The sequence below is a fragment of the Agelaius phoeniceus genome, chromosome 9, assembly GCF_051311805.1.
Source record: "Agelaius phoeniceus isolate bAgePho1 chromosome 9, bAgePho1.hap1, whole genome shotgun sequence".
Classification (NCBI taxonomy): Eukaryota; Metazoa; Chordata; class Aves; order Passeriformes; family Icteridae; genus Agelaius; species Agelaius phoeniceus.
In genome coordinates this window covers 32,931,934-32,959,923 of record NC_135273.1, presented here as the reverse complement: position 1 = coordinate 32,959,923, position 27,990 = coordinate 32,931,934, and the positions used below count along the sequence as shown (strand labels likewise).

At 47.6% G+C, this 27,990-nt stretch overlaps 1 protein-coding gene across 1 annotated transcript; it reads right to left on the bottom strand.

The window, feature by feature from the left end:
* Positions 1-1,397: 1,397 nt before the first annotated feature.
* Positions 1,398-27,977, bottom strand: OIT3 (oncoprotein induced transcript 3). The gene is made up of 10 exons (XM_054637262.2): positions 27,887-27,977; positions 22,880-23,082; positions 18,658-19,032; positions 17,562-17,672; positions 14,687-14,809; positions 12,719-12,841; positions 8,480-8,640; positions 7,574-7,989; positions 3,926-4,025; positions 1,398-2,605 (listed from the first exon to the last, which is right to left on the bottom strand). Exons 2-10 carry the CDS (start codon positions 22,941-22,943, stop codon positions 2,417-2,419), a joined length of 1,662 nt encoding a protein of 553 aa, XP_054493237.2. The 5' UTR covers positions 22,944-23,082; positions 27,887-27,977; the 3' UTR covers positions 1,398-2,416.
* Positions 27,978-27,990: the final 13 nt, after the last annotated feature.

The following is a 27,990-nucleotide window of genomic DNA, read 5'->3' as shown; positions in this document are numbered from 1 at the left end:
ACTAACATAAATCATCACTTCTCCCTGCTTTCAGACCACCATTGAGCCCAAACCCTAGAGTCTGCTGCAAGCAGTCCAGCCACTGAATCAGTTCATTTTTCACTGTGCTAATCTGAAAAACCCCACACCAGCAGCTCTACGAGGAAATATTTGAACCTTCAAGTGGTGTCAGTGACTCTGGCAAAGCAGCAGATAATCCTGTGCAGGAGCAAACCAGAGCATGAACCCAGGAAACCTGCAACCAAACTAAAAACTGCTTCCCCTCCGTGCCACTCCTGCTATCCAGTGATGTGCAGCCATGGAAGCAGCTGATCACAGCAATCTCCAGGTTGCTGCATGAACCTTGGGTCATCCTCAATTCCACCCTGCTCTGCACACAAAGACTCTGCTTTGTTCATCCTGTGGCTTCCTCTTGACTTTGTGCATTGGCAGGACTGTTTTCAGCTGCAGAGTGGAAAAGCTGCTTCACAGGAATTCATCAGGAAGAATCAAATAATGTGCACAATAACTGAAATAAGCCAGGCAAGGAACTTCTCCCACCATCACTCCCCCTACATCTCTTCTATATAAACAAACAAGACCAGTTGATTCTCCAGAAGGCACCAGATAATTAATTTCATTTCCCAGCTCTTGTTTTATCAAAACAAATATATTTAGCAGAGGCTGCCTGAACAAAGAAGTGACAGTGGGAAACTGCCCCTGTGGTCCTAATGCAGATGTGAATCAGCAGAACAGCAATCCTAGGAGAAGCCTTTTTCCTTTCTTTTTCTTTCACATATGGTTGGATAACACACAGAGTATCTTTCCATTTATACCTACTTATCATCATAGAAATATTTTTGTTTATTTTAATACACACACACACACATGTATTTCCAAGATTGGAAAAGCAGCCATGAAGCTATTTAAAAAAATTATTAAACTCTCAGCTATTAAAAGTTCATTCCTCACTGGAATTTCACTTGCCAGAACAAATAAATCTGTGAAATAGGTTGAAATGTTTGAGGTGATTTGTGACTCCTTTTTAAATGGTCCCTTCAAATGGATTCCCCTTCCATTTGAGAGCAGCAGCAAATTTTGGCTTTTGCAGCAATTTGGTTGCTCCAAGCAAAGCAGAACACAAGTGAAGAAGCTTGGGGGGCTTCCAGCAGACCTCCAAGCACGCAGGACAGAGCTGCACACTGAGGAGCTTCTTGTAGGAAGCCTTGGGGATGCAGTGCAGAGTCATTGCCACCAGTGCAGATGGATCCTTCCCCTCATCCTCCTGCCTGTCCCACGGTGTCCTTCACTGCTGGCTGTGCTTCCTCCCTTCCACCCCACACCCTAATCCTTTACCACACAGCCCAGTGAAGCCCAGAGGAGCCTGAGCTGATCACATCCATTGTATTTTCTTCAGAAGGAGCTTGACAGCCCAGAAAGATTGCTGACAACCACGATGCCACCGCCATCACCAGTAACTGTGTCCCCTGCCAAGGCCACTCAGACAATGCTGCTGTGTCTCCTGTCACCAGGCTGACTGGGGACAGCCCTGTCCTGAGAACTGCCCACAGCACCAATGATGGCTATGAATAATTAATGTGCATTCCTCTAATCCTCTGTTGGAACCATGGCCTCACTAACCAGGGCAATGCATCACAACTTCCAGACAAACACTGGGCAGCAGCACGCGTGGGAGGGGGATGTTTATAGATGTTTAATGGTGGTTCTCTTACAATCAAGGTGCTACAGCACTTAGGAAAGGCATTTTTGGTGGTGGGAGAAGAGGGGGAAGAATAATGATACACTAAATACAGGAGGAAACACTATTAAACTTCATGCAATTATGAAAAGCCACTAAAAAAATCAAATCTCATTAAATACCTTTTGCTATTTAAAATCCCATTTAAATGTGCCTGTGACAGATCTGAGCTTTAGCTGCCTGTAATGACAATTGCATTGCTCCAAGGAACTTACACATGATGAGATATATTTTATACATGTTTTTATTAACAGTCACCTGAAATCTTCAGCATCACTCACAGCAAAAACACTCAGCTATGATACTATTTGTACTGTCTGATGCAAGAAGGGCTTGGATAACATTTGTTTAGTCAAGGACAAACAGTCCTGGGGCCTGTAGGTGGATGTAGGGAAAGGCAAAGTTGGGTAACACTTCCGGCCTGCAAAGAAACAGGGTCCCTTCAGCTAAAGGATTGGTGGGGAGAAATGCAGATAAAACCAAACTGCTCTGCAGTCTGGGTCACACTCCAAGGGCTGCCTCACGGGCCCAAACCACTTGACAAATAATCACCACAGAGTTAAGGAACTGAGTCCTGAGGTTCAAGCGGGGCTTTAACAAATATCTCTGGTTTCTCAAACAACCACAACAGAAGGCAGTGCTAAGGAAGGCCAGGGATGCTGTTCCAGAGGGTGGGTGTCAGTCCTCAAAGTCGATCCTGATGGGGCCTCCTGTCAGGAGGTGGTTTGCCATGTGAACAGGTTCCTTGTCCCGCTGCTCCTCCCGCTGCCCGGCCGACCTGCGCACGCGTCTCCGGCAGCCCTGGGCGCAGCGCGAGGTCTCGTCCAGCGCCCCGCACACCAGGATGCGGCAGTGCAGGAACACCTCCTGAGGTGGGGACACAGCACAGGCTCAGGCCACAGCCCTGGGCACCACTGGCACTGCTGCCTGTGTGCCACAGCGTGCCCCTGGCACACGGCCCGTGTCCAGCCTCGCCGCCCGCGGCCAGAACGGCCGCTCCGTCTGTTTCCTCGTGTGCCTTCTCCAGAGAGCCTGGCTGAGGTCTCAGAGGCAACAGTGGGGAGACAGGGAATAGAAGGTGGGAAATGAACCTCCAGATGGAGGGATGAAAATGGCAGGAATCAGCTTGGGAGAGCTCACATGGACTGGTAGGAGCTGCGTGTCAAGAAAGCGTGAAGCCTCGCAAGGATTGAGGGAGACGGGCAAGAGAATTTCAAGTGAGCTGGAAAAACAAAGCCAGGAAACCAAGGGGAAAAGGAGGAAAATGCAGGGTGCTGAGAGGCTAAGTTGAGGGGAGAGGGAGAATGCAAAGAGCAAGGAGACAGCTGCCTTTTCTCCTTGCACAGCACAGGCAGTGACAGGATTGCTGCTCCCTGCCCTGTAAATGACCAGGAGAGCAAGCAAGGTCCCTGCAAGCAGCAGCCACAAAGACCTTCAGAGGTTTGAAGCAGAATCCATTGTGCAGGATGGGAGGATGCAGGCTGGAGGCAGCAGGGGTAATCAGAAAGCCAAGGAAAATTTCTGAATTTTAGAAGATCTCATCTGTTTTAACCCTACTGGGGCTCTCCAGTAGTTGGAACAGCAGCTTTATACCTTTTGGAGCAGGCAGTGTTGGCTGAGCATAACAATGACTGGAGGATCCAATTTCCTCCAACACAGAAAGGAAAGCTATTTGCATTAGGAAAATGGCATTATCCTTCCACTGTCTTCCCACTACAGAGCTGCTGCCTCAGACAGACAGCCTGGTTTCACATTGAATTAAGCAGCATGGTGGCCTTCAGTCTGGAGTGCTGGCATCTGTACCCACAAGAGCTAGAGAAGACACAAGGCTGAAGAGATCCCAAACTAAAAACTGTGTTGTTTTAAAGACAGGGCACTGTGAAATGTGCCTGGTGACTGAGAACATTTGTCTCACCCAGCAAACAAGGGGCCACCAAGACCACCCTGGAAGCAACAACGATTTTAGTCTGTGGTGGCTTGATGTTTCAAAACTGTCCTTCATATTTTAATTTCAGTTGTTTTTAACAACCTCTCCTGAAGTACCTTTGTCAGGTGCAACTGCTGGAACAGGCACAGCAGCACCTGCCTTGGGCCAGCCATTCCATTCACCCTTTTCCAACTTGGTGCTGAGGCTCCTCAGTCATATCAGAGCTGATGAAATATCTAAGAGTTGAGTTTTGAGCTTACCTTGTTGTCTTTGCCCACAAACTTGAACACAGGAACCTGGAAGTGCTTGGCAAGATGGTCCTTTGACGTGTACTGCTTCACAGAATCATCAGAAACACAGCTGAGGAGAGCAGAGGGATAGGCTTTAATGGCTTTCCCAGAAATGGAAAAAAGAAAGAGAAAAGACATTCCAGCCTACTTAACCAGAGAAAGAAAAGGAGGGATTGGTTCTTTCGGGCTCAGCTACCATTTCTGCTACTTCCTCTTTGGCCACAGGAGAGAAGTTGGGAGTGCTGGGGGAAAAGAGCAGCATTGCTAATAGCATCTCCAGACAGGGAACAGCTCAGCAGCAGAGGGCTGGCAGGACGTGGCCCAGTCCCCTCAGAGAGGGACTGCCAGCGAGCTGCAGGCAACTCTGTCCTCATTTCACCTCCCTGTGCAACAGCCTGCACTCTTATACACTACAGAATGTGCCATGCTCTCACTCTATACACATAGATATGCACATAAATTATGCTTAAAATGAAGCAGCCTGCACCCACAGTACTAAAATATGACAGATGATGAAAACAAAAGTCCTGATTTACTTTGCTTAGTATAATTTACATTTTTTCTTCCTGCTGGATTTGGTCAAACAGCTCAAATTCACTACACCGAAAATTTATAATTTCAGTTTTTCCATCACTAGCAATGTATGATTGTAAAAGAGGTCACAGAACTGCAAGAAAATAAGCTGCTTTTATAACAAGCTACATTCCAGGTGCAATGCATTTATAAACCATTACAGCCTACTTAGAGTTTGACAGACAAAAAGTTCTGGTGGCTCAATAATTACTGATAATTATTGCAAAGCCTTGGGCATCTTGAGAGGCCCTGATGCTGCTGTGGAATTGCATTGCAATGCAGCTCATCCTTTCTAGCAAGTTCATTCCAAAAATGTGGACTTTGAAAGGTATTTTAAAAAAACCAATAAAGCAGTGGTGGAAGAGACAAGAGGTACTGGTGTAGCTCAAAGCCTTGCTCTTGCAGCAAGCTTCAGCTCCCATCTTTACACGAGAAATGTGCATGGCATTGTCAGCAATGCTGATGTTTGACACGATCAGCTGTAAAAGAGCAGTTCTGCTTTCACTGAAGGGAAGGCAGAACTGCTCTTTGGCAATCTCTGTGTTGTCAAAACTCCTTTTTAAACAAGGCATCTGCTCGTAAGGAATGACAGTTAAAGACTTTTCATAGGTGAGTGGCCAAGCTCTAGGGCCATGAAGTCAAGTCACAATTACATTCTCATTTGTGAGCATATAAACTGTGATGATTATTGGACACTGCCTCAAACTGACTCCTAAATCCCAGGCTCTCCAAAGGTTCTCCACACTGGTGGAAGGAAACCTACTGGTTTGGGGCAAGGGAGAGGGAAACTCCACCACAAAGGAGTCAAAGATACGTAGACAAAACCAGCACAGAAACCTCATGAGTCACAAGGGCAACTCCTTCTGCATTTGTGGGGCCAGACCATATCCCACTCTGCTAGGAGACCCCCAGAGACCCTGCTGCCCACTTTGGAGAGGTGAGAAGAGACAGGTATGGATGGAAAAGGGGTGGGCCTGGTCAGGATATGGGGAAAACCACCCTATCCCTGTGCATAATGTGCTTAGGTTTGGGGAGCAGAGTGGCAGTGCTGTGGGAGCTGTGCTCTGAGCCTCTTATTCAGTGTTGCAAGGCTGAAAGGAAGGCTTGCACAATGAAATATCCACCTCACAGACCAACAAACAGGGCAGCCTGAGGCATAAGAAGATGGGCTTTGCAATGGAACTACCTTAACCAGCCTGTGCTCTGCTGAGCACAGCTCCTGACCTCAGCAGTGACATGACCTGGCTCCAGATGCCCCAGGGAGCTCCAGCGTTTATCAGCTGTGCCATCGGTCACTGCCTTGCTTCCACTTTGTTCTCAGAGGCAGGGAATTAACAGGGAAGAGAGCAGCAGAGGGAATTTTCCCCTTCCTCAATCCAAGGTATATCCCCTCCAATATAAACAGTGTTTCCCTTTGGATTATGCAGTTAACTCTTGCAGGTCTGATCCTACATAAATCCATACAAAAATTCCATCTTTATTGCCATGGGCTTTTGGGCTGGATTTCTAGGAGGAAACTGAGTTATTACAGAAGTGTTTGGAGCAGGGACAACTTAGCAGTGCATTCAGCTAATTTAATTTAGAATCACTGGGGCCTGCAGTGATGGCTGCAGAGTGGAGCACTTTTCCCTTCAGTGAAGTTTTAATGCCCTCTGCAGGTACCAAGGGACTGCTGGTGCCATAAATCCTCCAACCAGTGCTGGTGTGAATTCAAGAGATGACATTTCCTGCCTTCTCCCCTCTCTATCCAGCTCAGGTTTTGGCTGCTGTTTTGAATCCCATCATTTTCACTCATGGGGAGAAAGGAATGAATGTTTGAGGCCTTGACTCTGTGAAGGGTCCATGGGAACAGCCAAGCCAGGGAGCTGATAAAATCAATTTTTCCATTACAGATCTACTCATAAAGCCCAGAAATGTTGGGCACAGAGGGACTGCAGCCTAGGAGAGAGGGAGAGCAGGCTAATGCTGAATCCTCTGTCAGAAGGAAACGAAAACAGTATTTGTGGGTACTTTACATTGCAGGACCCTTTTGCTACAAGACAAGCACACAGGACTTGCCAGCAGCAGCTGTAACAGTGGATGATTTAGTCTGGCAGCTGAGGACATGATTGTTGTCATCATTAAATGCTCTGGCAGGCAACATTCAGGATTTACACAAGCACAGTCCCTTGACTCTCAAGCTACAACTCTTGGGTATGTCTTAGCTATTCCTTTGGCTGGATTTCCCTCCCTAGAGGACAGCACACTGCCTCACAACTATGATATTTCCTCAGAGCTCTCTGGTTAAGCAGCTGGATGCAAACACTCCACAGCAATGCTGTAGCATGGCACAGTCATTTCAGCACCCAAAGGAGTGTCTGAAAAGAGAGATCATCTCAGGAGGCACAGCTGAGCCCACAGCAAGGCTCCCCAAACCTCTGGTGCAAAAACCACTACAACAGTGAACCCACAGATCTGCATAAAATTATTTTTAGCATATCCTGGAATGATCACTAACCTCAAACACCTAAAAAATGACAGCAAAACTGAAAGATTATTGCACTGACAGGCATCAGGGAGAGCAAAGCAAGGGATTCTCCTGCAGCTCCTACCAGGACTAGCAATGGGCTCTTCTGGCTCATGCTGTAATAAGGCCATTATGAGAAAATTAAGAAACTTTCTCCAGTTGCTGCAGCAGCTGCCTGGCAGCAGCACATGGGGGTTCTGCACATTGGCTTGGCACTCTGTGGCTGGCAGAGAAAGGGCATCAGGAATGAGAATCTTTTCTACAGGAGCCAACTCAATTATCCACAAGGCTAGTGACAGGGAAATACATCCTGTAAAGGCTGCACTCAGAGGAACCTCTTTCACTGCCTCCCACTGTTTCTCCCAATGAGAGAGAGAGGGAGAGGTGGTTTCAGTTTAATGGCTGCTGGTGATTGCTATGAGCAGGACAGACAGGCTGCTGTGGAGAGGGGGACAGTGTTTCCTGCATCACACAGACAACTCAGCCCCACTGCCAATTCCCTCTAAATTGCCAGCAAGAGAGGGAAACAGTGAACTCACCCATCTTGAATCAGGTAGTACTTCAGGATCTCATCAATTTTGGAGGTGGGAGTGGCAAAGCAGCTCTCCACCAGCGTCTCCAGCCCACTGACGTGCACCAGGGGCTCAATCCCAAAGTACAGGGAGTCCCTTAGCTTGAGGGTGGGAAGGTCACCCCTGTAGGGCTCATCAAAGTCCTTGTCCTTGAAGATCTCCAGGGTGAAGGGGAAGATGCCCTGGCTGCGGCTCATGATTTCCAAGGGAGAGTTCTTGAGGTTGGGCACGTAGCCCTCGGAGATGGTGTAGCGGCGCGGGAACTCGCAGGTCACCGGGATCAGCAGCTTGCTGGTGCGCACAATGATGTCCCCATTGCTCCCTGGGGTCTGCTTGGGCAAGCCGGTCACCAGGTTGGTGGCAATGATTTTGTCATTGATCACCTGCAGCAAAGAAAGGGGAGATCACTGAGAAAGACCCTCTCTGGGCTGACACTCAGAGCAGCCACTGAAGGGCCAGCTTGTGGATTTACAGCCCACAACCAGAGTGATGCTGCTCATCCTCACAGACCAACTGAGGACCTCGGGCTGCTGGCAGCTACAATGCACCACACTTCTGCTAAGGTCAGCCATTGACCAGCTGCCAGTTTAACCTTTCAAACATCATCAGGAGACCAGAATCTGTCTTAGCAGACAGGACACTTGTTCCTTCTACCCTTGTGAAGCAGGAGGCGAGCAGAAAGCAGCACCCATGCTGGAGGGGGATGGAACAAGCTCTCTAACTGTGGAATGCCAGCCCAGATCCACTCTGAGGGCAGCTGCATGGCAGCTCTGAGGGTGCAGCTAAATCAGCTGCACCATCACTTACTTTGTTCCCCAAGAGAGCCACAGCCAAATCCCCAAATGCCAGAGACTGGGCAGCAGGTATACATACATCCACAATGGTTCCACAGGACTTCAGGGAGAAATGGATGTTGACATGAGTGCCATTGGACACGCCTTTGCACGAAGTGTTGATGAGGGAAAGGTCCAGGCCTCCAACCAGGTCCTTTGGGATGTTCACCTCAATAGAGCTGGACTTGCACAGCACTGGAACTGCAAGAGAAGTCCCCAGAATAAGAGTCTGTGCTACAAACCAACCAGTGAGCTGGGAAGGGATATACCAGTGATAATTGGGGGAATAAAAGGGGAATCCTAGACAGCATTTATGATTATGATCCTACCACAGTAACCCAACTACCCACTTGCATTCCCACTTACACAACTCAAACCAGAGCAGCCACTGGCCCAAATTCCCCAGCCACAGCAATGCAGAAAACAGAAAACAATGAAGACAATCACTGCACTTGCAGCAAAAACTCAGCTGTGCTTTCCAGCTTCACTTAACACTCAGCACAGATTTGGTTGCTATCTCTTGCACTGTGATGTCCTGGGAAAAGCCTTTGCCAGACATGGGTATCAAATTCACAACACCCCAGGCAAAGCCATTTTTTAAGACCCTTAATCAGATTTTACATGAAACCCAGAACATGCTGAAACAAGGCAGAGTAATTCCATATAGATATTGAGCTAAAATGGAAGCACCTCAAAATGCCATAATAATATTTTTATAAGCAATAAACCCAGCTCTGACAAACAAACCCAATTAGCTCACTCATTCCACCTCCTTCCAACCTTTAAATTTTAATACAGGCCTCCGTGTGAATTTTTTAAATGAAAATTTCATTACATAAGAAGCAGGAAAAAACAGACCTTGGACAAAATAAAAAAGGAAAGAAGAGAGAATAATCTTCAATAAAGAAGTAGTTGCTGTACATACATTCCTTAGGATTATTCAGTTCAGTTGGAGACAGGACAAACATACTGGTGGCATATATTCTGGTTTCAGCCAGAAAAAACAAACCTTTTGCAGGATTTACATTTATTATATTTTAAAACCTCAAGACAAAACCTTTTTGTAAATATATCAGTTTCCAGAGATTCTTGCCAAAATTAATTGCAGTCCCATCCTCGACATTCCTGTGACCTGCCTTCCCTTAATTTCAATCATTAATTATATAATTTAATATTCTGGATATTTGAAATAAGGCACACTGCTAAAACAGGCATTTCAACCCCCTTTAAAAATTTCCCTGTCCCAGCTCAGGTATTTGCAACAGCCTCTGAGTACCTTCAGGGAGGATTTTTGATTAGAAGATGATAATTTCAAAGTGATATGCTAAAATGTATGCAGAGTGCCCAAAGCAATATGTTCCCATAATGTCACTGCTGGGTTAGAACAGAAGCTTAAAGAACTAAAAATTACCTTAACCTTCCCTCCACTGGCAGCAGAAGGCAAGTGGGAATAACTGAGCATGTCAAATGGCACAGCTCAGGAGCAGACAAAGGGACTTGGAGAACACAGCACAATGCAGAGAGGAACATCCTTTGGAGAACTGATTGGCTCCATCTGGATTTAAGGACTCGCTGTTCTAGCACTACCTTGATAAATAAGAAAATGTGCTGCTTTTATAAAGGTGACGTTCAGGGCAAGAGATTTGGATCCCAACTGCAATTCTCTGAAGTTCAGGACTGATTTAGTTCAGGATCTCTCTGTTTCTACATGTCTTTGACTGGCACAAAGTGGGAGAAAGAAAAGATTCCATTTTCCCTGTGTTTTGGAGCTACAGGAGCTGTGTGCCTTCCACCACTGGACACAGAAACAAGGGAAGGAAACCTCTTGACTCAAGCCAGCTCATGGCTATTTGAGAAAACACCCAATGTGTGCCAGTGAAACATTTTAGTTCTTCACCTCATACTTCCCAGAGCACCTGTGAGAACTGGGAAAGCCTCCTCATTTCCACTTAAAGCTCTGTTTTGCACCAATGCCTCTGAGCACCTGCCCCTGGGAGGAAGCTTCTGTGGCGAGTCCAGTGCTCATTTCTCTGCCTGCTGCTGTTATTGGCACCATATTCCAGCCTCTGGCTCCTTCCTCGGCCTTTCAAAGTGCTGCTGCTTGGAGCAGAGGTTATCTCCCTGCACAGGTTGCTCAGCAGAACAGGCTCTCTGGTGCTGGGGAGCCCTGACCCACTGCTACAAACATAAACCCTGCAGCCCTGCACAAAAATTTGGGCAGGGGATGGGGGAGAAGAGCATTTCATCCCTACTCTTTAGGAATAGGATGGGCTGCAAAATTCTAGGATGATCTGCAAAATTCCAAGTATTTTGCTGGCTGGTATCTTTATGGAAAAATTGCAAGCTGTAGACTGTGATTTCTGTGGAAGATTATTAATGTTTGTTCTGAACATGGAGACAGTGCAGAGGAGGGTGGAGAGGCTGCAGATCCAATTGCTTCAGGCTACTGTGCCTACCCTGCACTGTTAATTGTACCAATATAAACCTGATTAGATGTCACAAAAAATTGTGTGGTACAGCTCCATTTCTGCTCAGAATTGCAGGCCACAGTATGGGGACATAAACTGATGAATGCAAAAAGAAGAGGCAATTTCACTTGATGAGATGCTGTATCCTGATCCCAGCCTGGCTCCCAGCAGTGCTGCTGCTCTCAGGAGAAGCCTCAGAGCAGCAGAAACCCTGGCTGGGAAATCCAGGACTTCCAGCCCTGCTGGGGCTGCCTCAGGGGCCCAGGACTGAAAAGCATCCCAAGGTCTGATATCAATCAGATCTTCAGTCAGTGAGTGTGATCACAGCTCTTGGAAACCCCCACTGCTCTATCCCAAATGGGCAATGCTCACCCTTGGGAGCCCTGCATTTCTGAAAAGCTTATAAAGCAGACAATCCATCAAGCAGAACTATTCCAACTTTCTCTCTAAGGCATACCTGCCCTTTTGGCCACCATGAAACCCTGATCTGTCCCTCCCACTGATGTCTGGGCACTCTGTGGCACATCAGACTGCAGGAGGTTCTCTGAGCACACCAGGCAATACCAGACTGCTGGTAGCCTGGATGTATTTGCAAAAGAAATCTTTGCAAAAAAAACAGGGAGCTTGTTTATTCCATGGGCATGCCATAGGCACAAGTGACTCAGCATGAAGGCCTCCCTGGGGAAAGTTCAGATGGAAAGTTCTTCAAGGATAATGCTGCCCTGGCCTCTACACAGCAGAAGCAACAGTCAAATTTTGGATGCTATCCTGGGCACTTTTCCAAGGGGCAGCAGGAGCACCTAATATCAAAGCTAGTGCCCTGCTGCAAGGCACAGGAATGCTCACTGGAATGGCACACTTGGAAAAAAACATGCCTCTCTCTTTAACCCTGTTCTTGGAAAAGGACTGGACAGCTTTAGCTGAGAGTCTGAAGTTTGAAGCATGGAAAATGTCAGCTCTAACAGCATAAATTTGTCAGGGGTGTGCACAGAGCAGTATAATAGGAGATGTTTGTGGGAAATAGCAGAGGTAAGAAGTTTTCCAGAAAGCTGTAAAAGCAGGCCTAAGAAACAGAAAGAACAGAGAACTAGCTGCAGCTGCAAAGGCTGAAAGTAGAGAAAGTTACCCTGATATACCAAGCAAGGACATTAAACTACAGCTTGAGTTTTAGTTTGGCTAAGAGAGACCTTAAGAATGCAGGAAAATATGCTTAGCAAGGTAGTAGAAGGTTTTAAGCTTAATAATGAATGATTGTGTCTTGTTAATAGAAAGAAGAAAAGTAAGCACTGTGTGAAGCAGGTGTACATGTGCTTTTAGTAATTGGCTAGAACAATTGTCTGTGAGCTTTAGCTATTATTAGCTATTGGCTAGAAAGTTTAAAAATGTTCTGTAACAAAGAAATCTTTGGCTGCTGCTGGCTGTACATGAGCTTTTGCCATCTTTCTATTGTCTCAACCACGTAATGAGGCTGATGCTGCAATAAAAGCTCAAGGATTGTACCCCAGCAGTCCTGTCCTGCTCACTAAAACAAACTCCAAACACAATGTCAAGCAGTATTAGTCATAAGGGAACACTGTTCTACAATTAATGTGATGCAAGGTGCACTCAAGCTGGGCCCTGTGGCTGTTCTGCCTGGAGAGAAGAGCAGCATCTTCAGGCTCTCACCTTTGGATGGTCTGTCATTAGTAACAGAGCTCCATTAACCCAGTTGAGAAGGACAGACTAAGAGAAGACAGCAAAAACAAAAAGAAAAATTCCTTCAGACATTCTCTCAGGGGACAGAGGCTGCCAGGGAGATTTTGTTGACCTACCCTGGCAAGTGTGGTTGTCTTCTGCCAGAACAAGTCCCCTGGGGCATTCACACTGGTAGGTGCCTTCCACTTCAATGCAGGTATGGCTGCAGCCTCCATTGTTATTGTGACAGCCTTCAATTTCTGAGAAAGAAAGGAAAATCAGCACATCCTGCAGCCCCCAACAGACCCCTGAGCAGCCAACAGTCTGAACAATACAGCTCAAAGGCAACAGCTTGTTTCCAGAAAATGAGGTGGAGACTCCTTTTTTAATTGTACTTTTATAATTAAAGGCAACAGTTTGTCTCCCAGAAAATGAGGTGTAAACCCCTTTTTTTAATTCTTCTTTAGCATCATGATTTTTTTTCTTTCAAATAACCTTAACTGCTTGATTGTTTTAACCCTTTGGGATGAATATGCTAGATGAGTACTACTGTTCTCAGTAAAATAACAGAACATGAGATAAGCAAATCATAAATATAAAATATTTCTCCCCGAGCCTGCCATTAGAAACCACTGTATGGTTTTCACTGAAATGTAAAAATGGAAATCCCACACTCAATTCTATACAATGCATGGAAAATAACAGCCCAAACTCCATATCAGCCAAAGCAATGGGTAAAGCATCATGTAAATTTTGAGATAAATTAGACCCTACTCAGCCTCAGCAGCTCATGTAATCAAGCTGAATCTCCTGAATTTGTTCCTTTTAGAAACAAGCTGTGAGGTGGCTCACACCTCACATCCCATTCTCTACCAGCTCACAAAGCTGAGGATACATCTTCAGAAATAAAACTCACTAACAAGATTGTAAAAATCCCCAGCAGCAGTGTTAAACTCAAGAAAGGCACCATCCTTCGTACAGAAGGGAAATTAAATGATATATCAAAGGCCCTAAAAGGCAACTTGGGGAATGGCAGAAACAAATGAGTTTCCAAACAGACTATTCCAGCCCTGTCAGAAGAGTGCAGCACTTGGGAATAAAAATTGCACAGCTCATTTATGTGATGCCCCAGCAGCTCAGAGCTGGATGTGGCAGGGACAGAGCCCACAGAGCATTTTTGCCCCCACACACCTTGACAAGTAACTTAAGGAGCACTCTGCACAGCAGCATTTCCCAGGAAAGTGTCACTGCCTGGATGAGTGATGTACCAGCAGAGCTCAGAGAGCAGATTTAGCTCTTTTGGGTAGCTGGAAAGTGAGGCACCTGTGTAGTTGCTTTTCTTGTCTGAGGCCCCACAGTGTCTGTGAACAGCACACAGCAGCTTTGCTGTGAGGGGGCACAGTGCTTTTCCACAGCTCACCACAGAAACCATCAGGCACTCATCAATTTCTGCTGGGTTTGCCTATTTCTGCTCAGGGATGTTTGTACATTGTTAGTGACAACACATCAGACCCACAATTTGGTCTTTAAGCCACCAGTCTAAATTTATCAAGGGTTTTCAACCTGGCTGTGCCACCACTGTGAAGGAACAGTGGCAGAGAGCAGCAGAACCCACAAAGACACCAAAGATCAAAATGCTGCCCTAATCCCAAATTTAACTTCTGTCTGCAGATTGGCACCCCTCTCCTCAATCTCTATCCTGGGAGGCTAAAGTGATCCTCGTGCTCTAGTCCAATGTCATGGTATTACTCCATACCTAATGTGAGCTGCCAAAACCCAGTGCTGCTAAATCTGCCCCCACAAAATCTCCAGATATCAAATCCCAACAAGTTCTGCCTGGAACACCAATCTTCCAGATCCACTGCTGCCTTTCCCCCATGGAGATAAACACAAGCAAATCCTAACAGAAATGGAAAAGGCAGCGAGGACAACAAGGAGATTTCTCTCTGCTTGCTTAGAAGGGTATTTTAGTATCAACCTCTCTGGCAAGCACAGAGGTGATAGCAGTGACATTTAATCCCAGGTGCAAGGAGCCAAGAGACAGCCAGTGCTGCAAGGGAATGATTTGCAGAGTTTCCAGCAGGCTGTGGGAGCTGAAGCCTCACCTTCACAGGTTTTCCCATCACTGCCCAGCGTGCGCCCGACCCCGCACTCGCAGCGGAAGGAATTCTTCAGGTTAACGCAGAACTCGCTGCAGCCCCCGTTGTTCTGCTCACACTCATTTTCATCTGGAAAAAAAAAACCAGCTCTGGAATGGAATGAATAATCCCACTACAAGTAGTAACACTGACAGTAGCTTTTGAATCTCTTGGTAAAGCTCTGGAAACTCCTCCTAATTCTTTTTAAAAGCTAAAGTGGCTTCTGTGTCTGTCTGCCCTTCTTTTATTTTTTTCTTTGTTCTCTGAGATTCTAATCCCTCAACCTGATTTAATCTCTGTGTGCAAAAAGTAAATCAAACAGAGAGAAAGGAACAGATATTGCTCTTGCTGAACCACAAAATGAATGATTTCTCTTAGGCAGGCCAGGATGCTGAGGTTATCAATTAAGGTTCACATGGGGTTTCATCAAAACAGCTTAGAAGCTGGCATTTATTAGGTGTCAGAAGCTTAAAACCAAGAAAAAAGAAAAGTACCATTTTAACAGGCAGGTCAGAGATGAGCTCTCTCAGGTATCTGTGGTCCCACACATGCCCAGAACCCACAGCTGGCAGCTGCTGGTGGTGTCTCCTTCCACAAGCAATGTGAATTGGGTATTTTTAGCCAAAGGCTTGGCTGGTGCCTTGCTTTGGGAGGCAGGAAACCTGTCCAGGAGACTCCCACAGGCTGCTTTTCACACACGTGGCAGGCTCCACACTTTCCCTTCTAAAAATAAATCTAAGCTGCTTGAAAACAGAAGGTGAAGAGGGAAAGGGCTACTGGCAAAGGCATGGAGATGTTGTTAGAAGGGGTCCAGAAATTCCCTGACTGGTCCTTCCAAGTTCTACAGCACACACAGATCTCTGTCCCTGCTCTTCCCCACTGGTGACAAGCAGCACTTCTGGGACACTTCTGGTTGTCTTGAGACTGGGTTGGGACAGTGCTGAGCTGATTTTAACCATGGCTTAGTAGAACATGGATCCAGGCCTTGAAGAAGTCAAAGGCAATGCACTGAGTTGGTGGGTGTGTGACAGGAAGTCTAAAACCTTATTTAACCCCTAAATGAAAATGTAACTCAGGATCAGCTGCTCTGCTCTGGGATTTAAAGCATCTAATGTACTGAGGAGAAGCACAGAGCTGCTCAGCCTTCACAGAATGGTCTGGGTTGGAAAGGACCTTAAAGCTCATCTTGTTCCATCCCCTGCCACTATCCCAGGTTGTTCACAGCCCTGTCCAGCCTGGCCTTGGACAGTTCCAGGGATGGGACAGCCACAGCTGCTCTGCTGCATCACTGCAGCAGCTTCAGTCCCCCTCTTTGGGGCAGCTGGGAAAGGACATTGTCTGTTTAGGAAAGACAAACAGGGATTTATTTGGTTTCTCCATAAGCAGGGCACAGTTGCTCTCAGAGATGTGATTGCACAATTACTCAGCACAACAGAAAGTTATTGGAAAGATCATGGAGCTACACAAGAGAGGCTGCAGGCAGGTGAAGCAGTGGGAGCATTCCAGCTGAGGTGCTGTGCCACCTGGGGATCTCCAGGAGAAGCAGCAGGGCAGAAATCCTGCTCGTGGGGGAAGGAAAGCAGCTGCAGCACACACAGACAGGCTCAGGACTCCTGTGTGCCTCCCTGCTGCAGGAAATCCTCTCCTCTGAGCCTGCCACACATTCACTGAATGCTAGTGCTTGTCAAGGGCACTTCTGTGACTGGAAGGCTTGCACAGAAGCAGCCAATAAATGCTTTTAATTATCTGAGAGAGCTCAGTCAGCCACTTGGCTGCAGACAAGTGGAGCTGCTAAAGCAAAAGCCTTCCCAGAATCACTGGGAGCAAGTGTAACTCTGCAGCAGGACCAGGCTGCTCCTTCCACACACTGGAATGGCTGTGGGGCCTGCCCTGATGCTCACAGACATGAGGTGTGTGAAGAAAGAAACCACCCATGCCTGCTTAGTCTGGTGTAGCCCCTATGGAGCAGACTGACCTGCCACACAGCCTCCTGGACCAACTCTGCTTTCAGCTTCACCACCAAATCAAGTGAGAGATGAGATTCCTCCTCCCCCAACACCCTCTTCTCCCTCCTCTCCCTATCCATCAGTGTGGCTCTGCAGCTCCCCAACAGCCACCCCTTCCCAGCCCCTTGATTTGTCCCCTCATTTTCCTGACCTCTCAGTCCAGGTGCTCTCCCCCAGCACCACACACACAATCACAGCCACTCTCTCTCCTCAGAGCTTCATGGGGATTCCCCCACAAATCTCCAAAGCCCACATTCCTCACTCTGCTCTCACCTCCCCCCTGGCCAAGTGCCAGCTTCCTGAATACCCTCTTGTCATGCTGTCTAAAGCCATTGTAGCTGTGGTGGGACTTACAGTTCTTTGGGTCTTCTCAAGCCCTGGACAATGTCCCATAAGGGCAGGAAGTATGATGGAGTTTGTTGTGCAGCCCTACAGCAGCCAGCAAAACATTTTTTGGAGGAGAGATATTCAACAGAGTGTGTGAGAGGAAATCTCTAATGCCAGACTGCACAGCACTTCCTGAGTACCACAGTGACACCACAGAATCCTGCACCATGATCTTGCAAAGAGATTCTGCTACTGAACCATGCAGAAAGCAAATCCAGCCTCAGAAACATGGAGCTCCAAGGGCACCAGAATGGATGCAGTCATGGGATGCAGTCATATCTTGGAACCATTCAGAGACTCATAGTGCTGGTTCCAGGCAGCAAAGGGGAAAAGTCCTCTCGGATATGTCATTTTTTATAGTGCTTTGTAAGGCAAGGGACTGAGATGTGAGCAATGAAACAAAGGGAAGAAAAGCATCAGCAAGTGGCACAGCTTATTTCCACCCTTACCAAGGCATGTCTGGCCATCAGGTCCGAGTGTTGTACCCGGGGAACACGTGCAGTCACCAGTGTCCAGGCAGGAGTCCTGGCAATCCACCACATCACAGATGTCATAAAAATCTAGGGCACGACAAGAACAAGGTCAGCACAAAGCCCTGAGCATGTAAGGAAAGCACAGGATTTGTCCCTTCACTTTCCCACCCTGTGTGCAGCCCCTCAGTTCCAGACCTGGCCCACACTGGGAAAGCTGACCTGCTGAAGCTGCTGAGAAACAATCAAGTTTAATTACTGCGAGGCAGAGATGCAAATTCTGACTTTGGTAGCGTGCCAAGACAAGCCACAGGGCCCACAGGAGCATTAAACCACTGAGGCCAGGTCAGCTGTGGAAAAATCCTGCTAGAGGAACAAAGCAGGTAAAATGGCTGGAATGTGACAGTGTTGCAGTGTGATGCCATAGCCTGTCTCAGCTATCCCGGTTCTTTCCCCAGGTGTGCCAATCCCCTCTCCCTTCCCCTCCCTTTTCCCCTGCTATGTGCTGTCTGTCAATCTTGGCATTCCAGCAAGGGCATCTGTGATTGGCAAAGTTCAAAAGATGCCCCTCAGCCCTGGGGACATTGGGCCATCCAGGTGTCACTTGTCCCCTGAGACTTCACCCCCTTACCTGGTTGGTGCGATCCCTACCCCTTCCCTGCCCCTCTCCCCGGGGTTAAAAGACACGGCAACCATGGGGTTCCTTTGTTCTGTTGGAGCTGTGGCTGCATTCAGAGGCCTGTGGGCCAGGAATAAAGCTCTGGATCCAAGCTCTCCATCAGAACCGACTCCTTTCCTTCACCTTGCCTCAAAGCTTCTCCACCAGAGGTAAACCTGAGCTCCTGCATGCCTGGACGTGTCCCAAGCGCCCAGCTGCAATATCCAGCTTAGCCAAAGGTGTCTCTGAGGTGAAACCACCACAGCTGCTGCCCTTGGTCAAGCAGCAAGGGCCAGACGAGCCCAGGCACGTTCCATCCGGCTATATTGGTATTAAATTCCAATATGACAGGCCACCACCTGGAGAAGCCAAGGGGGGCTCAGGGGGGACCAAGGGGGGCTCAGAGCGGTGACTTACGGCCGCAGTAGGCGTGGAAGCAGACGCTGGGCTTGCTGAGGTGGTACACGAAGTACCCCCCCGGGCAGGCCTTGACCTCGATGCTGGCGTTCCAGAGGCAGCAGTTGCCGCTGAAGCTGGCGCAGGCCTGGCGCCGCACGATGCCGTCGGCCGGGCGCGGGTGGCTGCCGTTCATCCAGAGGGGGGCGTGCGTGCCGCAGTGGTTCTCGGGGATGCAGAAGGTGGGCATGGCGTCACCAGCCATGCCCGTGAAGCGGTACCACTCGCCGTCGATGCCGCTGTCGCACGTGGGCTGCCCGTGAGAGGCGTTGATGCGGTGCTCCGTGTTCCTCCAGGGCTCGTTCAGGCTGATGTAGGCCGAGCAGGGGTCCAGGGCTGGGACACACACACAGATAGATATCAACAAGGCTGGTAGATATCAAACTGAGGTGTTGATGGATTGTTCTGGTCTCTCTGAGTGCCACTGAGGGAACCCCAGCCAGCCCTGAGACAGTGAACAGGGGAGGGGGGCACTCTCCCGTGCCCTGGGGGTACAGAGGGCAGCCAGGCTGATCCCTGGGGTACAGAGGGCAGCCAGGCTGATCCCTGGGGGTACAGAGGGCAGCCAGACTGATCCCTGGGGGTACCGAGGGCAGCCAGACTGATCCCTGGGGTACAGAGGGCAGCCAGGCTGATCCCTGAGGTACAGAGGCAGCCAGGCTGATCCCTGGGGGTACAGAGGGCAGCCAGGCTGATCCCTGGGGTACAAAGGCAGCCAGGCTGATCCCTGGGGGTACAGAGGGCAGCCAGGCTGATCCCTGGGGTACAGAGGGCAGCCAGGCTGATCCCTGGGGTACAGAAGGACAGCCTGGCTGATCACCTGCAGCAGAGGAGATGCTGGAACAACTGCAGAAGATGAAGGGGTCGACTCTTAGCAGGGGTTAATCCAAGGTTTATTTCAGGAGCACCTACACCTCAGGGGGCTCCTGCTGAGAGCCCCGGGACAGGTGCCAAGGTTACATTTGAAGGGAGGTGGAAACCTAAAGTAGAGAACATTTCACTGACCAGTAAGTGACCCTAAGGGATGAGTACTGGGGAATGGACATTTAGGACAGCATATGGGGCAAGGCTTGGGGGGCTGACCCCTGGCCTCTGGACAATCACTCGACATCCTGGACTGAAACTTCTGGATGGAGGGGATGGGATGCTGAGTGATTGACAGAGAGCCAGCGTGGGGAGTTGGGGATGATCTCAGCAAGGGAAAGGGATTACACAGGTAAAGGGAGGGGTACAGTCTGGGATAAACCATTTGGGAAAAATACTGGGATACAAAAACAAACTATTACAAAGTATTACAAGGTATGAAAACACACTACAACAATGGATAATTACAAAAATGCTTTTCTTCCTCTGTCCCTGACTTAACAGAACCATTGTGATCTGTTCTCAGCCCTGGGGAGAAAAGGTAAACTCATTGCCTTGTGGAAAATCCTGACAGCTTGCCTTAAAGGTCTTGGAGGAACAAGTGAATTACCAGAGCTCTTAAAACATTCTGCAACTTGCTGTTTAGCTGACGGGGAAAAAACAAGATACAAGCAAATCTGAGGTCCAGGTAATGATTTTGCCATAGGAAATATACCCTGGGATCTAGCTTAGGACAAAAATCCTCTGGTCAAGACTAACTGAGCACTTGCAAACCCCTCCTGAATCACTGGTAACTCTCCCAGATGCCTACATCTCAAACAAGTTATGCAGCCTCTTTTAAAACCCACCCACAGCCAGCGTCAGCCCTCACAGCTGAGCTGCCAAACCTTTTTAATCATTATCTTACAATCTAGAGGGTGTGAAGGTCTGAGTTGGGACCTTCTGGGGAGCAACACATTAAACCCTCTACACAGCTGCTCCTTGCAAGCCCACAAACCCTCCTGTTCTGCACAGGAGATCAGCTGCTTGTGAGTGAAGTGAGTGTTTGTGGGGGCAAGACATCAACACATGGACTTCCTGGCAGTGCTCAAGGAGTGTGTCCCTTTCCAGAGGCCTTTCTGAACCTTCTGCAAATAATTAAAATATGAGAGTACCACAGGGAGAACATAAATGAAGAATTTAAGTGTTCATTAAATTTTCAATCTCCTCCTAATTAACCCTCATTTGGCAGCTTCCTCACTGGAAGTCCAGAGGTTCCATTTTGCCTTACATTTAATACCTGATTAAGCACAACTTATCCATGACAAGCAATTCCCCATTAAGCAAAGGAATGCTAATACTGCCCCGAGTAAGGAAAATTGATTACCATTTCCTAAAATTAGGCTAATAAAGCCAATCACTCTGACAAAATGCATCTTGGACTGCAACAGCCTCAACCTTCCACAGCACATTTCTTTTGAAGTTCTAAAGCTGTGCTGTTTTGACAATAGTGTGATGGAGTTTGGGTGAGGGAGGAATACTCTGCTCTTTCTATTAGAAACACAAATGATCCTGGTTCATTATTTTGATTTATTTCACTGACTTTAAAGTGGGAGCTACAAGTGCTTCAGAGAATAGACTTCAAGTCACTCTTATTTAGCTGTGTCCTCTGTAAATATCTGTCCCACAGATGTGCTACCTTGTAAAAAGATCTCACAATTCTAACATCTCTCATGCCTTCCTCAGCCACAGATACATTTTGCTTGGTCTCAAATCCAGCATAAAAAGCAGGAGCAGCTGCCAGAGTCAGGAGTGCTGCAGAGCTGGCACAGGAGCGTGGATCTGGGTTATGGAGGAATCTCCAGTGCCACAATTCAAAGACATGCAGAGGAGCTGATTCACTGCCACCACAACCAGCCTGGTTCTCCTGAGCAGCAGAGAGGGGAATGCAGCAGGAATGTCTAATGGGATTCACCAGGCATTCCCTCCTGAGCTCTCCTTTTCACCTCTGCTTGCCTGCCCTGTAAATCCCATCCTCCAAAAGCTGGTTTGACTTCTCCCAAAAGGAAAAGGTGGAACAGAGCTTCCTCTGGGCTTCCCTCAGTTTCCACAAGAGGATTTGGTGTGGCCTTAGGGTGAGTCACTGACTGAGATGAGAAGGTTTTCATGCTGTTAAAAGCCAAATGAGGTGAAGCAGGAATGCCCTGTCAGCTTCCCAGCTGGGCAGCACTAAAAATACCAACACTCTCATTAGCTTTCATGTAATTATGAAATATCCTTTGGAGACAGACTCTGGGAACGCTCAGCTAGGGAGATTACATTGTCTCCTAAACATCCAGGAGAGAATTTAAAGGCAACATTTAGTGAGATGAACATGCAGCAGCTCAGAGGGAGCTGGAAGAAGGCACATCAGGAGAATTGAGGTAGCACTCCCTCACATCTTTCATTCCCCTGAGAGCTTCTGGCAGGAGTGAGGGGGAAGCAAACAAGCAGAAAAAGCAGACAGTGCTCTTTGGAACACTGCACATCCTCACAGCCACCTTTGGACTGCCAGTGCTGCCCCACACCAGCCTCCCTGTAGACACCAAGCAGTCTTTGGCAACACAGTTTTTTCATTTGAATTAATTAAATTGAGTTTTAAGAAAAAAAATTCCACAAAAATACAGAAGGGACCGATCAGCCTCTCCCCTCTTCTCCCCCAAACAACAAGCTTGGGGGTTTGCACAAGATTAATAACTGTCTCCAGCTCACTACTTTTCATTTTTCTTGGCTCAATTCTTTTCCTCCTCAATGCTTCTTGTGTGGCCAGAGCAATTGAGGCTGACAAGCACTAGCTACAAAGCAAAGCTTTTCCATTTGTAAGCTTGATGCTATCATTAGTTCTCTGACATGGTAGCAGCTAGACTGGGTGACAAATCAGGCTCCAGCAAGCACTGGTGAGTGCCCCATGCTGCAGAGATTAATCCTGGGTGCATTGTGTAACTGGGGGTCTCTGCTCCAGCACAACTAAGCAATAAAGGGAGCAGCAGTACATTATGGCACTAAGTTCAGTTCAGATTTGTGACAAGCAAGCAGGTGAAAAGGTAGCAAAATGCCTACTCATAGAGTCTGTCCTCCAAAGGGAGAGGAAAATCCCACAGTGTCCTGGCAATAGAGGTTCTCCCAGCATGGGAGAATTCACACTCTGGAACAGAAGGATCTTTCCAACTGGAAGGAATTTCACATCACCTTCAAACAAAAGGGATATTTCTCCCACCTTCCAATTTCACCTAAGAATACCAAGGCTCACCGTGAACCTTAGAGATGGCAAACAGAAACAAGGCAATGCCTCTTTACTCACCCATCGAAGACACTGGCTGGAGCTGAACCACAAAGTAAATACAGAAAAACAAGGACTGGAACATCCCACTGAGCCAAGGAAGAGCCACCACTCAAGGGACAGAGGCTTCAAAGTCCTTGCACAGGCTGTGGCTCTTGCAGCCTTCCTCTCAGTGGAGCTTCTGACTCCAGGCTTCCAGCAGAGCAAGTGTGATTCCAACTCTCCTGGAAGTTTATCAGGGAAGGGACGTGGGCTACAGCTCCAGCCTTGACCTCCCCAGAGCAGCTCTGCCCCTGACTGACAGCAGGGATGTACTCACTGATCAATCTTGTTTTTTGGACTTGACCTGCTATTGTTTTCTGCCCTGACTGCCCCAGTGGCAGTGACACCTCCTCTATCTTATCCAGAGAAGAATTCTAAGCAGGGACACCCGGACATCCCGAAGGGATGGAAAAGAAGAACAGATGGGTGCTTGTTATCTGTGCTCCTTCCACAAGTCCCACTCCATGGCTGCCTCCAGGCAGAAAACACCAGCTGAGGAGCCTTAACTGCAGGAAATAGTGGCCAAAGGAGCAGCACTGATCCTTCCTAGCACAGATTGCAGAGGAGTGCCTGGAGCAGAGCTACAATGGGAACATCAGTCAAACTGAAAGACTGGTGTCCCCCAGGGAAATGAGCTGTTCCTAGGCTACACAGAGGCCTTTGCCATTCCTGGTCACACAACCTGACCACTGCAGTGAGATTATCAAGCAAGGCAAGTAAAGACACTTTTCTGCAGTGCTCTTACAAATCTCTTGTCTTGAAAAAATAAATCAATCCCAATGTTATGGAGTTAATTTTGATGCAAAACAGAGTAGCCAAGAACCTCTCCTGACTAGCTCAAACCAAACTGGGCTGAGTCACAGGTGACAGCCACAAGCTCTAGGTGCAGCACACTGAAATGTGTTCTTAACTACAGCAAACCCAGAAAGGGTTCTTCCCTCTCACCCCACCCCAAGAGCTCTCCATCAGCAATGAGTGCAGCTGAGCCTGCAGTAATCACACTATCAGGCAAGTGTGGGAATTCCCCCATTCCCTTGGCATCCTGCATTTCTGCAGCAGGCTGGCCTAAGAAAGGACACCAAGCTTCAAATCCCAGCAGGAAAAAAGTTCTCCATTGTTTACATGATGAATTTGCACAAGACAGGGAGCTGGGTGCTTGTCTGTCCTGCAGGGACTGTACATTACAGAGAATTCTCAGTGGCCTCTCTGTTGGGGTGTGCTCCTGGGAGTGAAGTGCCATGTGCTGCTCTACTCCACCCCAGCATAGGAGTCTTCTTCCAGTGGTGAATGACTCTAGGGAACAACAAAAACCTCCAAATAAATTACTGTTACTGCTCCCATAAAGAAAAAAATGTAGAAATTCTTGTGGCTCTATTGTGCTGACAGCTGTGCAGTACCAGAAAGGTTTTCCCAACAACAGGAAAAGAGAACAGATTCACTACACAAAGCTATCAAGGCAGATAACCCTCAAGAGGTGACTGTGAATTCCCAGAAGAGAAACTAAAATTGAACAGAGAATAATACAGCAAGCCACTGGACTTTCTATTTTGCCCCTTTCACTGAGAGGCTGGTTCGTACTCATGATGCCAGGTAAATAAAACTGACAAGCCTGAATGGAATGCTCTGTTTGTGTCACAGGTGTGTACAGCTCCCTGAACCATCCCTCACCAGCTGCTTTTGTTTTGTAGCTGCTACAACAAGGTTTGGACAGGCACATGGAAGTGACTGACAGCTGACAATTAACACAGAGAAATGAACTGCAGCATGGCAAATTGGAGCCTCAAAGGTGTCACCTATAGGCCCTATCAAGTTCTCAAAAATGGATTAAAGCAGGAGATGCCCCAGCATTCCCAGAGAAGACACTATCCTAAATCACCATAACATCTCATTGAAGGAAGTGGTCTCAAGCTGGAGAAGACAGCCAGACTACCTCTAAACATTTCTGGGAAGAAGCACCAGAGGCAACTCTTCTATCAGCAGCTTCTCTTTGAAAGTTAATTTGGGTGATACTCATAGTTCCAATTCCCCCACAAACAATCTATCCCTCAAGGAGCTGTAACAGTCCTGAGAGGATAAATGGAGGGAAAAAACCCAGAGAAAAAAACCTCTGTGCAAGGAGATGCTCTGGGAGAGACACAATTCCAATAGGGCATTCTTGTAGGAGCTGCACTCTACAGCAAATATGTTGTTCCTGACCTCCACTTTTGCACCCCAAAGACTGATGCACCCAACACCCCAAAAAGAATCAGCTTCAAGTTAGAATCTTTTAAAAGAAGCCACCAGTACTGTTTAAAAGATATGAAAAAGGAAGGCAAAATTAAAATAAAGGGCAGGGATTTTATTTTGGTACCCAAGAGGGATTTTCTAAACCTGCTACAAAGCCTGTGCATATCTGTTCTTAACACAGGAAAAATGCTCATTTTGCAGGTGGCAACCACCCTTCTTGTGGAAGAGAGATCTCTGCAGGGCTTTACCATCCTCACACAAGGAACTCAAATTCTTCAAAGCATTGGCTGGGCTGGAAAGCCTCGTACAGCTTGCAGTGGACTCATGAACAAAAATGCTGGTCTGGGTTTTGTCAGAGCCACCTCTCAGGACACAGCAATGCCTGGGAGGTGTGTGAAGCACAGCTCTGGGTGCAGGAACCTGCAGCCTGCCTAGAAGGAGCAGGAGGAAGAGCTAATCAGCACTTCCTGCTGCAGGGAGGGAGGAGAGCCTGGCACACAGGACAGGCTCCCTTGTGTGGGATTGACTGGAGGATGCACGTTCACAATAAACCCTGACAGGCAGCTGAGATGGATTGCAGTGAAGTCAAGGACTTGGAGATAGGCCTGGTTGCTGTAAACAACTTGTTCCAGCACTCAGAGCCAGTGGGAAGGGCTGTGGAGATCAGGGAGGGAGCACAAGCTGAGTGAAATGTGAGCAAACTTCTCACAAGCACAACACTGAGGCACAGTAACATCACTCCTAGTTAAGAGTAGCAGTTGTTTCCTTTCCCTTAGTGGAGCACTGTGATGCACAACTTGGTGTTTGAGAGTGTTTTTCATAGGTCCTACTAACCCAAGTCCTATTTTCCATGCTCCTCCATTTTCAGATGGCATAGACAGCACACAAAAACTGCAGAACTAGTCAGGGGCAGAAAGAGAAGGAGAAGTAATTTTTAAGAGCCCTCAGAGCCACAGCAGCACAGTCCAAGAGCAGTTCTCCCCTGCTTCAGGGCTTAGGTACACTGCAAGTCTAATTTTCATTACTGGATATTTTACTTTTTATCCTTTTAAATGCCAGTAAAGAAACTAAGCCTGATGGGTTTTTTAAAAAGAATAATTAGCATCTTTTAGGATAGGTAGAAGAATACTTAAGATATAAAAATCTCCTTCCTCTGTGAAAATGAAGCCATACAATGGGGCACAGAGGAAAGAAGCTTGCTTTTCTAACTCCACAGACACAAAAAACCCAGGGGATATCAAAGAAATTGGTCCACTGGCTCAAAGACAGGGCAGCTTGGCCAGCTTCACATGGCTGGCTCAGTGCCATGGTCTGGCAGCCAAGAGCAGCTTCAGAGCCTCATGCAAACCCTCTTAAAGCCAACATGGAAGCACAAGAACTTGCAGCAAGGTGATCATCACTGCTGCCTGCCAGGCAGGAAGGGTTACAGGGGCAAAGAAAAAGGGTTTGTTCTTTGCTCTTCAGGAAAGAGGAGCCATGAACAGCTTCCCTGGAGGGGCCTGCAAGGCAGAGCCTCAGGGGTGTGGCAAAGGGAACTTAATGCTGTTCTCCAGGAAACTTTGAACTGGTCATGTGTTAAAACCCTAGATACTAAGAATTTTGGGCTTGCTATACTTAAAAACACAGACCCTCAAGAGAACACTACATTTAACCTAAAGCCATAAAAAACCCAACTTCCACGCATTCATTTGAAATGAAACTTCCATATATTTATTTGAAACCCAACTTCCATATATTTATCACAGAAGAGGTTAATCAAAAGAATGACAAAATCAGTAGAAAAAGCAGCACCTGAGCACTGCAATGCTCCCTGCTGTTCCTCCCTCACCAGGGCTGAGGAATGCAGTGGCACATTGAAATTCAGGCAGCACTGCCTGCTCTGCAAGTGCTGCCAGGGGGACAGGACCCTGTCACCTGCCTGGCTCCCAAAGGGGAAATGCTGCTGCAAGAGTGTGTGCTGATGCTGAGATAGGGATCAGGAGAGCAAACAAACCCTGCCCTTCCCTTCAGTGTTAGCATTCCAAGGCACTGAGACTGGAGCAGGCTTGTGGATTCCAGGGCACAAGTGTAGCCACTCTCCTTACTTTTGTAACCCCCACCATCTCTAGAACAACATTAACTCATGTGCAGGAACAGTTTTGTGCCAGTATCTTCTTGTTTTCAAAATAGAAATGGTGATGCTAAGATGTCACAAAGTCTGCTGCTCTCCTGGATGCCAAAGTGGAAGAATTCTTATGCAACTGAGCCAAACAATTTACCTAAGGGTGGCAGCAGCAGACTAGGGCTGCTTGGAGGAAGGAGGCCTGTCAGCAGTGATTAAAGGGAAGTGACAACAAACAGCTTCCAGCCCCTCCCCTCCAGCTTTGAAAAACACAAGAGTTGGCTTTTTCAAAAACTAGCTAATCATGGATGGTAATTGTTTTAAGCAGTCCATGGGCACAGTGGAAACCTGCACCAAACATCTCATCCTAATAATCCATAAAGTCAGGACAAAGCACACTCTGCTGATTCCCAAAGCTAATGAACAAATCACGTGTCACCATGATAAAACAAACCCCTCAAGGGCCCAGACAGAAAGGAACTGAAGTCTGACACTCCAGTTATTCTCCAAAACAGCACCTGAGTGCATATAGAAATACACTGACACCACAGGTACCTCTTCTGGGTTGCTGGGCATTACTGCCCATATATATTCTTATCCTGCTACTATGCTGGCCAAACAAAGGAAGATCTTTCTAGACCAAATATCTCTATCTCTACCTCACCACCTCAACTGCTCCTGAGATCCCTGTGTTAGGCAGCCAGGCCTGGCAGCCACATCTCCATCCAGGCTTCTTCAGGAAAGTTATTATCTGCACCACCAC

What these genes read in the sequence shown, in the direction of transcription:
- OIT3 (XM_054637262.2), bottom strand. Translation starts at nt 22,943, where the DNA reads ATGTTCCAGTCCTTGTTTTTCTGTATTTACTTTGTGGTTCAGCTCCAG. An exon ending in CCAGCCAGTGTCTTCGATGG is followed by an intron (nt 19,033 to 22,879) that starts GTGAGTAAAGAG and finishes TGTGTGTCCCAG; the next exon opens with CCCTGGACCCCTGCTCGGCC. An exon ending in AGACAACCACACTTGCCAGG is followed by an intron (nt 8,641 to 12,718) that starts GTAGGTCAACAA and finishes CTTCTCTTGCAG; the next exon opens with TTCCAGTGCTGTGCAAGTCC.